At 40.9% G+C, this 12,602-nt stretch overlaps 1 protein-coding gene across 3 annotated transcripts in view; it reads right to left on the reverse strand.

Moving 5' to 3' along the window:
• Window positions 1–12,602, reverse strand: part of BCLAF3 (BCLAF1 and THRAP3 family member 3) — a 66,407-nt gene that overhangs the window by 24,031 nt on the left and 29,774 nt on the right. For all 3 annotated transcript variants that reach the window (XM_015825330.1, XM_015825337.1, XM_015825324.1), the window contains exons 5-8: window positions 10,843–11,021; window positions 9,722–9,830; window positions 9,306–9,369; window positions 8,237–8,352 (exon numbers count right to left, since the gene is read on the reverse strand). In XM_015825330.1, the coding sequence (XP_015680816.1) occupies window positions 8,237–8,352; window positions 9,306–9,369; window positions 9,722–9,830; window positions 10,843–11,021 (468 nt within the window). The remainder of the gene's footprint in view (window positions 1–8,236; window positions 8,353–9,305; window positions 9,370–9,721; window positions 9,831–10,842; window positions 11,022–12,602) is intronic.

Consider the following 12,602-nt stretch of genomic DNA (forward strand, 5'->3'; position numbering starts at 1 on the left):
GCTGTGCCTTTTTTTCTCCACACATAGTGTTGTGTGTTTTTCCCAAACAACTCAATTTTGGTTTCATCTGTCCACAGTATATTTTGCCAGTAGTGCTGTGGAACATCCAGGTGCTCTTTTGCAAACTTCAAACGTGCTGCAATATTTTTTTTGGACAGCAATGGCTTCCTCCGTGGTGTCCTCCCATGTACTCCATTCTCGTTTAATGTTTTCCTTATTGTAGATGTGTCAACAAAAATGTTAGCATGTGCCAGAGATTTCTGTAGGTCTTTAGCTGACACTCTAGGATTCTTCTTTACCTCAAGAAGCATTCTGCGCTGTGCTCTTGCAGTCATTTTTACAGGATGACCACGCCTAGGGAGAGTAGCAACAGTGCTAAACTTTCTCCATTTGTAGACAGTCTGTCTTACCATGGACACATGAACATCAAGGCTTTTGGAGATACTTTTGTAACCCTTTCCAGCTTCATGCAAGTCAACAATTCTTGACCATAGGTCTTCCAAGAGCTCTTTTCTGCGAGGCATGGTTCACATCAGACAGTGCTTCTTGAAACCAGTAAACCCATAACAGGTGTGTGTTTTTAAAGGGCAGGACAGCTGTCAGCAACACATCCAATATCATCACACTGATTGGAATCAAGATTGGCTCACTCCTGGCTCCAATTAGCTCTTGGAGATGTCATTAGGCTAGGGGCTCACATACTTTTTCCTCCCTGCACTGTGAATGTTTACATGTTATGTTCAATTAAACCATGGCAATATGTAATGTTTGTGTATTATTATTTTCAGCAGACTGTGTTTTTCTATTGTTGTGACTTAGATCAGGGCTTTTCAACCTTTTCACCCATTGTACCACTTTTAGGATATGGCAATATCCGAGTACCACCAGTCGCCTAGCAAGGTGTCAAAAACTTGATGACCCCAAAAAGAAAAAAAGTGATGAAGTACAGGTAGTCCTTGACTTACAACAGTTCACTTAGTGACTGTTCGAAGTTACAATGGCACTGAAAAAAGTGCCCCCCCGTCTGCTGGGTGGGACACTGTGACCGTCATAAATATGAATTGATTGCCAAGCATCTGAATGTAAATCACAAGACCCTGGAGATGCTGCAACATTCCAGCTGATCGGTGCTTCTTCTGGGCTCAGCAGAAGGGCCAGGATCAGCGCCGAGCTCCAGCTGGAGTCTGGTGCTGATCCTGGCGCTTCCGCTGAGCCCTGACAGCCCTGCAGCTTCAGCTATCTCTCGCTCAGGCTTGTGCAGTGCTGCCACTAGTTCAGCTCATTCCCCTCCCCCGCTACCACTTTTCTAGGATGGTCGCGTACCACCTGCCAGGTGCCAATGTACCACAGGTGGTACCCATACCACTGGTTGAAAAGCCCTGACTTAGATGACGTCCAGAGCACATTTTATGACCAATTCATGCAAAACTCCGCGTTATCCCAAGAGGTTCACATACTTTTTCTTGCAACTGTAGACCAGATGGTCCCCCTGGTTTGGTTTATAGAACAGTGGCCATGAGCAGAGCCTTCCCAGAGACAGCACCCCAATTATAGAACTTTCTCCCAAGAAAAATATGAACAGTGCATCCCTCACCCTTTTAGAGGCAACTCCAAACACACTGTTCAGCCAGGCATATGTAGAACAAACATTTTATGGTCAAACAGCACTAAGTAAATTACTACTATTTTTCTTTCTTAAAATACACACTTTTAATATTGTTTTAAGCAGTGCTGGTGATTCTTTACAATAGCTGTCTTTGAGAGCTTTCTTGTAAACCACCCTAGATTTCTCCGAAACATTTAATTTCGAATTAGACATTGATTTAATAAATTAGGCAGAAGAAACAAATGTTTAAATACATCTAAACCCCACAGACCTACTGCCTCCTAAGCGCATACTACAGACAAAATAAGGCAGTGGTGGCGAACCTATGGCACGGGTGCCAGAGGCGGCACTCAGAGCCCTCTCTGTGGGCACGCGCGCCGTCGCCCCAGTCCTAGGCCTTCAGCTGGGTTTTATAAAACCTTTTCGCTTTAGGCCTCCGCTGCCGTGTGCAAAAAAAAAAAAAAGGTTCAATCAATCAGTCGATTTCAACTTCTCGCAGGAAAAAAAAGATCTTGCAAAGTTGGAATTGATTGATTGAACTTTTTAGTCCCACCCAGTCTGCTGTTACCACGGCAGCCTCGCCCACCCAATTGGCCATGCCCAGCGAATGGGCCACACCCACCTGGCACTCAACGATGCATAAGTGAGTTTTGGGTTGCAGTTTGGGCACTTGGTCTCTAAAAGGTTCGCCATCACTGAAATAAGGCATTCCATTTCTAGCCAGCATAGCCACAGGATGAATGGAATGGAGTGGAATGGAATAGAAGCTGGAACGGACCTTGGAGGTCTTCTAGTCCAGCCCCCTGCTCAAGCAGGAGAACCTATACCATCTCAGACAGGTGATTGTCTAGTCTCTTTTTAAAAATCACCAGTGATGGAGCCCCCATGATTTCTGGAGGCAAGGTGTTCCACTGGTTGATTGTCCTCACTATCAGGAAGTTTCTCCTTAATTCCAGGTTGCTTCTCTCTTTGATCAGTTTCCAACCATTGTTTCTCATCCTTCCCTCTGGTGTTCTGGTGAACAAAGTGACCTCCTCTTCCTTGTGGCAGCCCCTCAGATACTGGAATACTGCTATCATCTCTCCCCTATTTCTTCTTTTCTTTAGACTAGCCAAACCCAAGTCCTGCAGCTGTTCTTCGTATGTTTTAGTCTCCAGGCCTTTGATCATCTTAGTTGCTCTTCTCTGAATTTTTTCCAAACTCTCAACATCTTTTTTGTGATATGGTGACCAAAACTGGCTGCAGTGTTCCAGGTGTGGTCTTACTAGGGTTTTATAAAACGGTACTAATAATTTGCGTGATCTTGATTCTATGCCCCTGTTTATACAAGCCAGGATTATATTAGCTTTTTTGGTTGCTGCTGCACACTGCTGGCTCATAGTCAAGCGATCATCACTAGGACTCTAAGGTCCCTCTCACAGTTACTGTTTTTAAGCCAGGTCTCACCCAATCTGTACTTGTACCTTTGATTTTTCCTGCCTAGGTGTAAAACTTTGCTTTTGTCCTGATAGGTTTATCTTCCATTCAATCTATTCTTCTTTCTTTCTCTCAAATTTCTTCTGATTTTTGTAAAATGTCTTTTCCATTTTCAGTATTATCACTCCCTGTTCTGATTTTTCCGTTGGCTGGATCTGTTGGTCATTTGAGTCCTCTGTCTTGGTGTTTAGTTGTTCCACTTCTCCTGTTATTTTCTGCATTGTTAGTTTTTTGGTTGTAGTCAAGATCTGGTAGCTGTCAAGGTCAAAGAAGTTTTTTCTGGAGTCTGGGCTTCAAGCCAAGTCTCTTTTAGGCAATAACAAGTTGTAATACTATACTTCACCACAAGATGTCACCAATGCCGTTTAAAGCTTTTTAAGTCCAAAGTTTTTATGATAGTTTTTCAAGTTTTATTTCTTTTTTTAGATAAAAACAAACATCTCCAGTAAGAATAGGAACACTTTTAGTCCCCAAGTTTCAAAAGCATATACATCCAATTAGATTAAAATTGTTCTTATAGTTCCTGTTTCCCCTAGGTAGTTAGTTGCTGCTGTTCTTAGAGTGTGGGGTAGAAATTCCCTTCCTTCTCTCCTCACATGGGGAAAATACTTTGGGCAGCTTTTACAGGAAAAAATACTTAAAGTCTTAAAGAGAAGATCAAATCTCACCCAGTTTCATCCGTGTTGCTTTAAAGGTGCTTGGTGGTAATTTTGACTTCGGCTGTCAGCAGCTGAATGACGAGCCATATTGCTATGGCCGGTCTTTCCCCCACCAGTTTGGAGGGCTTCCCCAGATCCAACGGAAGGGCCGCCGCCCTCCCGCGATCAAGCAGGGGTCCCCTCCTTGTTCGTCGCCCCTACAGGGTGACTTTCGACTCTTTCCAGGGTCCCCCAGCGGGACGAAATTGGACGCAAAAGACGGAGCTCGTCTTCCAGCATCTGCGGCGCCATGATGGCAAACCGAAAGTCCGCTACTGGTTATAACTTTGTTTGCTTCTAGTTGTTTGCAGATGTTTTTGATTATCTTTTCTAGGATCTTCCCAGGTATTCATATTAAACTAATTGGTCTGTAGTTTCCTGGGATTTATGAAAGATGTGGTACAATGGTTCTGAGATAACACCTGTCAGCTCTTTCAGAACTCTGGGATGTAATTTGTCGGGTCCTGGTGATTTAACTTCGTCAAGGTCGGATAGGTGTTCTCTTACCATTTTCCTGCTTATTTTAATTTTTGTTTCTAGTATGTCTTTTGCAGTGGTTTTTTACGGTATGTTGGGCTATGGTTTCTTCTTGTGTGAAGACTGATGCAAAGTATGTTAAGCAGCTCTGCTTTCTCCCTGTTGCCTGTTATTACCTTGCCATCTTCTGTCTTTAGTGGGCCTACAGTTTCCTTGACTTTTTTCTTCTTGTTAATATGTTGGAAGAAACTTTTTTTATTATCCTTGATTTCTGTTGCAAGTCTTTGTTTGTTCTGAGCCTTTGTTTTCCTGACTTCATCTTTGCATATTCTGGCTATCTGTTGATAATTGGTCTTAATTATGTGCCCCCATTTCCATTTTTTTGTATTTGTCCTTTTTGTCTTTCAGTTTGTCAGAGAGATCTTTGTGCAGCCATGCTGGTTTCTTCTTGAATTTCTTGTTTTTCTTTCTCAATGGTATTGTGCTGGTCTGGGCTTTTATCATCGCATTGGTGGGAACTGTGGTCCATGACACCCAAAAGACATTAGTTTGGGTAAGGCTGGATTAAATTATAAAAGAGCAGATGAGAGAAAGTAGAAGCAAGAAACACTTTCCTTGTCTCCGATAAAATAATTGGGGGGGGGGCAGTTGACTCGGCCTTTTAATTTCAACTCATGCCAATTCCTCTTAATGTCCCATTCAATCCAAAGAGTTCTATTATCGGCTGGATTTTAGGGAGGGGAGGCAGCAAGAATAGACCACAAAGCCAAACTGTGAGTTTGCTCTCACCTGCCTGCACACCACCCCGATGCAGCACGTGTGTGTGTGTTTGTGTGTGTGTGTGTGTGTGTGAGAGAGATCCCCTTTTTGTAAGTTTGCTTACTCTGTTTGCAACGCTCCCCATTCCTCACACTTTTGCTTCCCTGATGGCTCAATCTCTCTCTCTCTCTCTCTCTCTCTCTCTCACACACACACACACACACACACACACACAAACACAGCCTCTCCCTGCTTTCTCCCCCTTCTCGCTCTTTTCCTCCAGCTGCATTGAATGGAGTGGGAAGAGGTTAAAAAAAAGGGGGGGGAGAAAAGGGGAGAAAATTCCAGGCGGCGGCTCTGCATCTGGCATGAGTGCTGCGTTCCCCTCTCCAGCCCTACCACATGGCGGAGAGGGCGACCGGGAGCCGGCCAACGGTTGGCTTGTGCCACCGTGTGCTCCGTTCTCCGGACCTTTCATCCCACAGGCTGGGCATGCCCTGGGGCGCTAGGCTTACAGAACGCCATGGCCCAAGTGAGGACAAGTGCAGCCCGGCAGAGCCGGATGAGGAGACCTGGCAAAGCGGGGTGTGACGGGGTTAGGCTGGAAGGGGCGGGGTGAGGCAAATGAGCTGCAGCTTCTGCTGCACACCACCAACCCCCGAGCGCTCACCGTTTCATGTGTGTGCACCAGAGGGCACCCAACCGCGTTGAGGTGGGCCAGGGCTGGGGCAGTGGGGGCCAATCTCTTGCCATTTCTGGGACAGCCCCTGGGGCCAAATCTGGGCTCTCTGCGGGCTGGATCTGGTCCGTGGGCCTTGTGTTTAACATGTCTGAGCTAGGGGGTTCCCTAGGGTTATGTCTAGCTGATGCTTTTTAACCTATTTATAAATTGCCTGGATTCAGGCATGAGAAGTGAAATAGCCATGTTTGCTTATGACCCTAAACTGTGAAGAGTCATAAAAACAATAAAGGACTTGAAAGAGTTTCAAAGGGATTTCTATACATTTAGAGAAATGGATGTCAATGTGTAGGATATCATTCAATGTAAAGTTATGCACACTAGTGCAAACATTTCTAACTACTTATATAAATGAATGAGATTAATTGTAACCGTGACTAATGGTAGAGTTATGACCATTCAGCTACCATTCAAAGTTACAATGTTGCTTAGTGAAAGGACTTATGTCCACTTCCTAAAGTTATGGCTACTGCTTCATTCCTGTGGTTGCACAATTGCAACTTGGGACTTGGCAAACTATTTGCCCTTATGACTGGTTGCCAAGTGCCCTGCAATAATATGATTTCCATTTGCAATCTTCCTTGCCAGCTTTCCCAGAAAGTCAATGGAGAAACCAGCAGGAAAGATCACAAACCACTGCTGCCTTCTGGGAACTTTCTCTCATCTCTGGTAGCTGGCTGAAAAAGCTCCATGCCAAAATCCAAGAATGATTTTGGCATGGAATGTGTTCAGCCAGCCTCTAGAAACAAGAGGGAGGCAGCAGCAGTTTGGATTTCTGCACTGAGGCTTGGATTTTGGCATGGAGTTTGTCAGCCAACCTGCAACGATGAGAGGGAGTCCTCTTGGCATGTGGAGCGACTTGTATGTGTGCAGCAGATTTCTGCATGTATACTTTGATTTCTACACAGATTCCTGATTGGATTTTGATAGATTTAGGAGCTTTTTTAGCCAGTACCCAGAAACAAGAGGAAGTCCTTTCCACTCTGGAGGTTGGCTGAAAATATCCCATGCCAAAATCCAAGTAGAATTTTCAGCCATAGAGGATATTCAACCTTAGGATGGAAAGACTTGAGAACCTCTTGACTTTGGAGCTGAAAATCCAAACAGTTCCAATGCCCTCGCGCACTCTCTGTAATAACCCCAGCCACACTGTTGCTTCCTCCCCAAGCCAGTAGGGCCTGAGGTCTGCAACTTCCAGCCAGCTTCCCCAATGACCTGATTGTGGGAAGCTAGCATGAAGTTGCCTCACCTAAGACTGGAGCATTCACTTATCAGTGGCAATTGCCTGGGTTGCCATTGCTAAGCAAAGCGGTCACATTTTATGAGAGCATCACTTAGCAACCAAAATTTGTAGTTGTAGGTCAAGGACTACCTGTAATGAGGAAACAGATCTTGGGTGTAAACAGCTTATTGAAGGCGTTGCTATAACATCTGCTATAAAACAAACCAACAGCATTTTAGAGATAATAAAAAGCAGTACTGAAAGTTGAGGTGCCAATACCATAATGCCGTTATATAAACCATTGGTGCTATCACACCTGGGCTATTGTGTGCAGCTTTGGTCATCACATCCCAAAGAGGATACAATGGAGCTAAAGAAGTTTCAGAAGAAACTTCTGAAATTTATATTTATCAATATAAATATGATAAATAAATAGAAATTTACAACATTTCATTTCAACTAAAATGTACTGAAAAGTAACATGAATCTTTGTTTGGTAAATGAAGGAAAAAGTTTAGAAGGATATAAGACAGTATCCTATCTCAGTTGCTTGCATTCGCATTATTATATGGCTGAGGTCTAAATAAAACCAAGTATCTCCTGAAAGGTGGAAGCAAAAATGTCTAATGAAAAATGAACTAGTTTTGAAGAGCTGGGAAAAATGTTTTTTCACAGAGGAAAAGGAGTATCAAAAATAAATGGGCACTGTCTTTGGAAAAAAACTAAATCGAAACATGATGGGTTCTACTCTGTGACTGCTATCTCAAAGTTTATTCATGCTGCCAAAATAAAAAAAAATCATCTGATTATGTAGGTGGGAAACAAGTATTTCAAACCAGATATGAAAGAACAGATTGACTACATAGTTTTGTACACAATTAATCTGATTGCATTTTCTTCCTCAATTCTCAATATAGTACATCAGATATTTTACAACCAAACTAGTTCATTTATAATCCATAGTCCAAACTATATCATGCTAATACAACTTATTATAGTGAGGGTATCAGGGGAAGGAAAAGAATAGTAAAAAGCTGATACTAAGATCAACATTAATTCAAATTACAGTATCTTCTAGTAATAGGGTAGAAAACAAAGGAATACTACGCATTTTTGTGTGGATTATGATATTTCATGTAAGACTGCAAAGGGAAAAGAAAAAGTAAGTTCAAGATGCACATCATGAAAATAGCATTAGAATGTAATAGTGTGACTATCGTATTTCAATTCCAACGATTATTTCTTTTGAGAACATCTACCTTTGTGGGATATTAATGTAAAATATATCTTCATCTTCATTCTCCAGTCTCTGTTTTCTTCGCCTCTCTATGTCATGTCTTAAATCATTTGGATCCTCTAGAACTCTCACAACATTCTAAAAATATAATAAATGGATTACTGAATTAAAGTTTTTATTTTTATTTTCACCTAACTTTAATATAAGACCAGTATTAGAATAAAATAAAGCAAAAAGTGTTATATTTCACAGAAATGAATATTTATTTATTCAATTTCTATATCTCAAACCAATTGACTGAGCAGCGAACGATATACAATTAAAACCATAAAAACACAAAAACAAGAATTGTCATAATAATTACACTGAAATTAACAATGCAATCAGGTAATAGGGCCCCTAACAGGACATTATACATTAGAGTTAGTGCAGTAAAAAAATTCTCATTCAACTATTAAAATCAGTTTAGTGAACTTGAAATTCTCAGCCAAATCTACCTCACGTCAGTGCTGCTAACATTGGATGTTCTTGCTCTGACAAAATATGCAGAGCTGTGTGGTATTTTTAGAGTTAACTTAATTGATGCTGGGAGGGGAAGAGAAAGAATGTGTGTGGGGGATTAGTGAGATAAGGAATTGGCGGAAGTCTGCAAAACACGGAAGAAAACCTTTGGCCTTCAAACTGATTGGAGAACGTGATTTATGACTGTAAAAAAGAGGAGGGAATAGGCTGGAATATTATGTGATCAAGGGAGGGGAATTTAGATCTTGGCATCCATCCACGCCTGCTGACACGTTGTTACATGAATAAAGACTTCTTAGGATAAACAATGCCTGGAAGTTCTTTGAAGTGTTTCATTAGTAGGAACCTTGACACCTCATATGTTTGAAGAAAGAATTACATCCATTTCAGCTCTTTGGGAGGCAATTGGAATAAGAAATGCATTTCAATAAAAAATAAAGATACAGCATTGTTTCAGTAAGGTAGGGTTACATGCTGAATAAACAAACATTCTATGGATTCATTAAAATAAGACACTTTATCCCACTGCTGAAAATTTGTTTTTTTCACTAGGAGATAAATATACATACCTGTCCAGACTCACCCGAAATAGCTCGTTTGTTCTGAAGTTCTGCCAGAGACATATCAATTCTCCTAATATAATGACCAAGCAAATTAGTATCAATAAATTATATGGAAAAAATGTAACTACATCAGATACTAAATTACACAAAATATACTTGAATAATACATCTTGCTGGGAGTCTACTTTAGTTTTTTAAAATCTCTGGGTCCATGTTGGTCATGATGCAGGAATGCATTTAGACCATTCTGAATATGAATAAAAAGGGTAGGATATAATTAGATCATAGAAATAATTGGGAAGAGCCAGAAAATGTTCATAGTGGAAAAGGCAGATACCATATGCTGGATATATCTTAATTTTGCAGAATTATTTATTTAATCAACCAAAATAAATTTTATGGGTTGAATAAGTTTACCTTACCTGTGAATCTCTGGATCCAAATATCTTTTAACTTCATTTGCCCCTGATATATCTTGTATTTTTGAGAAGCGCTCATTTAAAGTAAGGTCAGAAGATTTAAAATAATTTGCTGTGAAGACAATGAAGAAAAAAAGCTAATTCGACAAGCAGCAATATCATGGTTAGCAACTGAAATCTCCACCCTGAAGATTGTAATATCTTAACCCAGTGGTGGCGAAGCTATGGCACGTGTGCCAGAGGCAGCACGCAGAGTCCTCTCTGTGGGCACACGCACTGTCGCCCCAGTCCCGCCCCCCTCCTCCCCCTCACCAGCAGCCTCCCTGGAGAAGTCACCCCGGGCGTGGCCGGGGACACAGCCAAGGACATGGCAGCCAGGCAGCAGGGACAAGACTCCGCCCTCGCGCCCTGTCGCGCAGATGGTGCTGCGGGGCACCGGTAGAGGGCATGGCCATGGTGCTGCAGGGCCGCCTGATTTGCTGCAGCGGGCCATGGAGGCGGTAGGTGGCCCTGGGGGCAGGCGGGGAGCAAGTGGTGGAGCAGGGGTGGGCGGAGGGTTTTGGGGCACTCGGTGTCTAAAAGGTTCGTCATCACTGTCTTAACCCTTGTAAACTTTAAAGCCATATATTCCTTCATAAATTTGTAATGGTAACATACAGCATGCTCTTATTTTATTTCAATATAGCCTTCAAAATCTACTCAATAATCCTTTCATCTCAAGGGGCCTATATAACTTTTACCGTTTAGGCAGCCAAGTGCAGAAAGATCAAATTGATATACACTTTAGTTAAAATTATCTCAAATTAAAAATTTGTGTGTGTATTACACTTCTGTGCCCATTCTGTGCTCAGTGGTGTTTTTTAAAGTATTAATTTGATCTATATATGCATGTACAAAGCCATTATATCTGAACTTCAGTTGTTAAAAAAATCCCAGCACCTCTAATTTAAAAAGTGAAATAGTCTTTCTTGGATTTTTGGTAATAATCTCATACTACTTTATTAAACAGCTGCAACATTTCACATATCTTGGTTTACCTGGATTAATGACATACAAAATATTTTGATTACTAGACAGTGATGATATCACATGGAAACAAGATGTTTTTAACTTTCTGTAACCACCTTTAACTTGGTGGATAATTGTGATGATTTCCTGAGCAAATTCTTTTGATGGGTTTTGTTCTACCTTCTGCGTCACAGATTTTATATGTTCAAAAACAGGATGAAAACTTTGAGGTTTTTTACCAACAGCTACTAGGTCACATGATGTCTGCCTCTCCGTGATATGACCAGAAGCTGCCCTGGAATAAATTTAGAAAAGTTTAGAAAATATTCTCTGTTAAAATAACATTCAAAGTATTTGAATAAAATAGCAATAGAGATTAAAAAAGGAAAATGAATATTAATCCACATATAAGGATGGAGACAGGTAGGAATATTAATGATTCAATATACAAATGTAATATTCATATTTAGAGCATTTCACTGTTCTTACTGCATTCATGCTTAATTTCATATACAAAATGCAGTTTTTGAATTCTCATACACAATGCAAAGGCATGAAAGTATTTGTGGAGCAGAAATACAGTTGCTCAGTCTTTCCCCATATACACTGCATATATGTGAAATAGTGATAACAGTGTCTCCAGATTTGCTTAGCTATAAAAAAAATGCTATTTTGTTTTTTTATGACATCAATAGAAAGCCAATCAGATTTGTGTATTTGTGATACCTAATCCTACTTTCAACTCATATCAAATAGCAACTGATCATAACTCTAAGAGTTATCTGATTTTTATGTATGGCAGAAATCAGCTTTTTTCATTTTGCCTCAATCATACGTGATGTCAGATCGCCCACAACCTGAGCCTCTCGACAGAAATAATCCTTGGCTCCATTTGTTGAGAAAGGTATAGTTTTATTAGAGATAATAATAATAATAATAATAATAATAATAATAATAATAATAATAATAATAATAATAATAATAATAATAATAATATAACAACAACAACAATCATCACCATCATCCCCCAATTAGGCACTACCTTGACGTGATTGTGGGGCTTGTGTACTCTGAGGAAGATGAGAGCTATGCCAGAGGTTCAACCATACTGGACAGGTCTCATCAGGAGTCAGACAAAGAGTGTTTCTCCCATAAAAAATATGCTGAGACGTAAATTTCAGAAAGCCATACCGGCTCGGATGTCGCCCGGGTTAACAAGGTCCGCGCTAGATGTTGGAGTTCCTGGATATCTGGTGAAAAATGGGTTATAGGACTCAGGACTGTTGGCTGAGCAACCAGGGCCAGCAGCTGCAGAACTACTGGAAGAAAAGGTGTTTACCCGTCGCAAATACACAGTGATTCAAAACAAAGAAATAATGATCTGTTATTACAGATCAAGTCCAACAAGAAGAGGAAATCTAAAACGAATGCACCATTCTGGAAAGAACAACATCCAGAATCAGAAATAACAGAACAGACTATAGCAGATCAACGCCGATGTATAATACAAAATAAAGTATTCACAGAAACAGAATTGGATAAACTGCAAAGGTTTACCCAGGGCAAAGAAATCAAAGCCTTGCCAGAAGTAATTCAGAATGTAGAGGCAAACCAGGGGGAGTTGGCAGTGAAGGAATCCACCAGAGATATACAACTGTTCTCATTTGGAAACCAGGTACCTCTTCCTCAGGAAGAACAAAACCCTCTAACTAAAGAAATAAAAGAATTGAAACAAAGAATAACTGAGCATCTAGAACAGCACAAAAACAACAGAATAAGGCTGCCTGCATTGAAGCTTGTTCCAAAGAAACAGCTAGCACAAGCATTAAAAGATGCAAATACTGCAATATCAAGTATAAGCACCAATTCACTGCAA

The sequence above is a fragment of the Protobothrops mucrosquamatus genome, unplaced genomic scaffold (genome assembly GCF_001527695.2).
Source record: "Protobothrops mucrosquamatus isolate PMUCROS unplaced genomic scaffold, P.Mucros_1.0 scaffold_198, whole genome shotgun sequence".
Classification (NCBI taxonomy): domain Eukaryota; kingdom Metazoa; phylum Chordata; class Lepidosauria; order Squamata; family Viperidae; genus Protobothrops; species Protobothrops mucrosquamatus.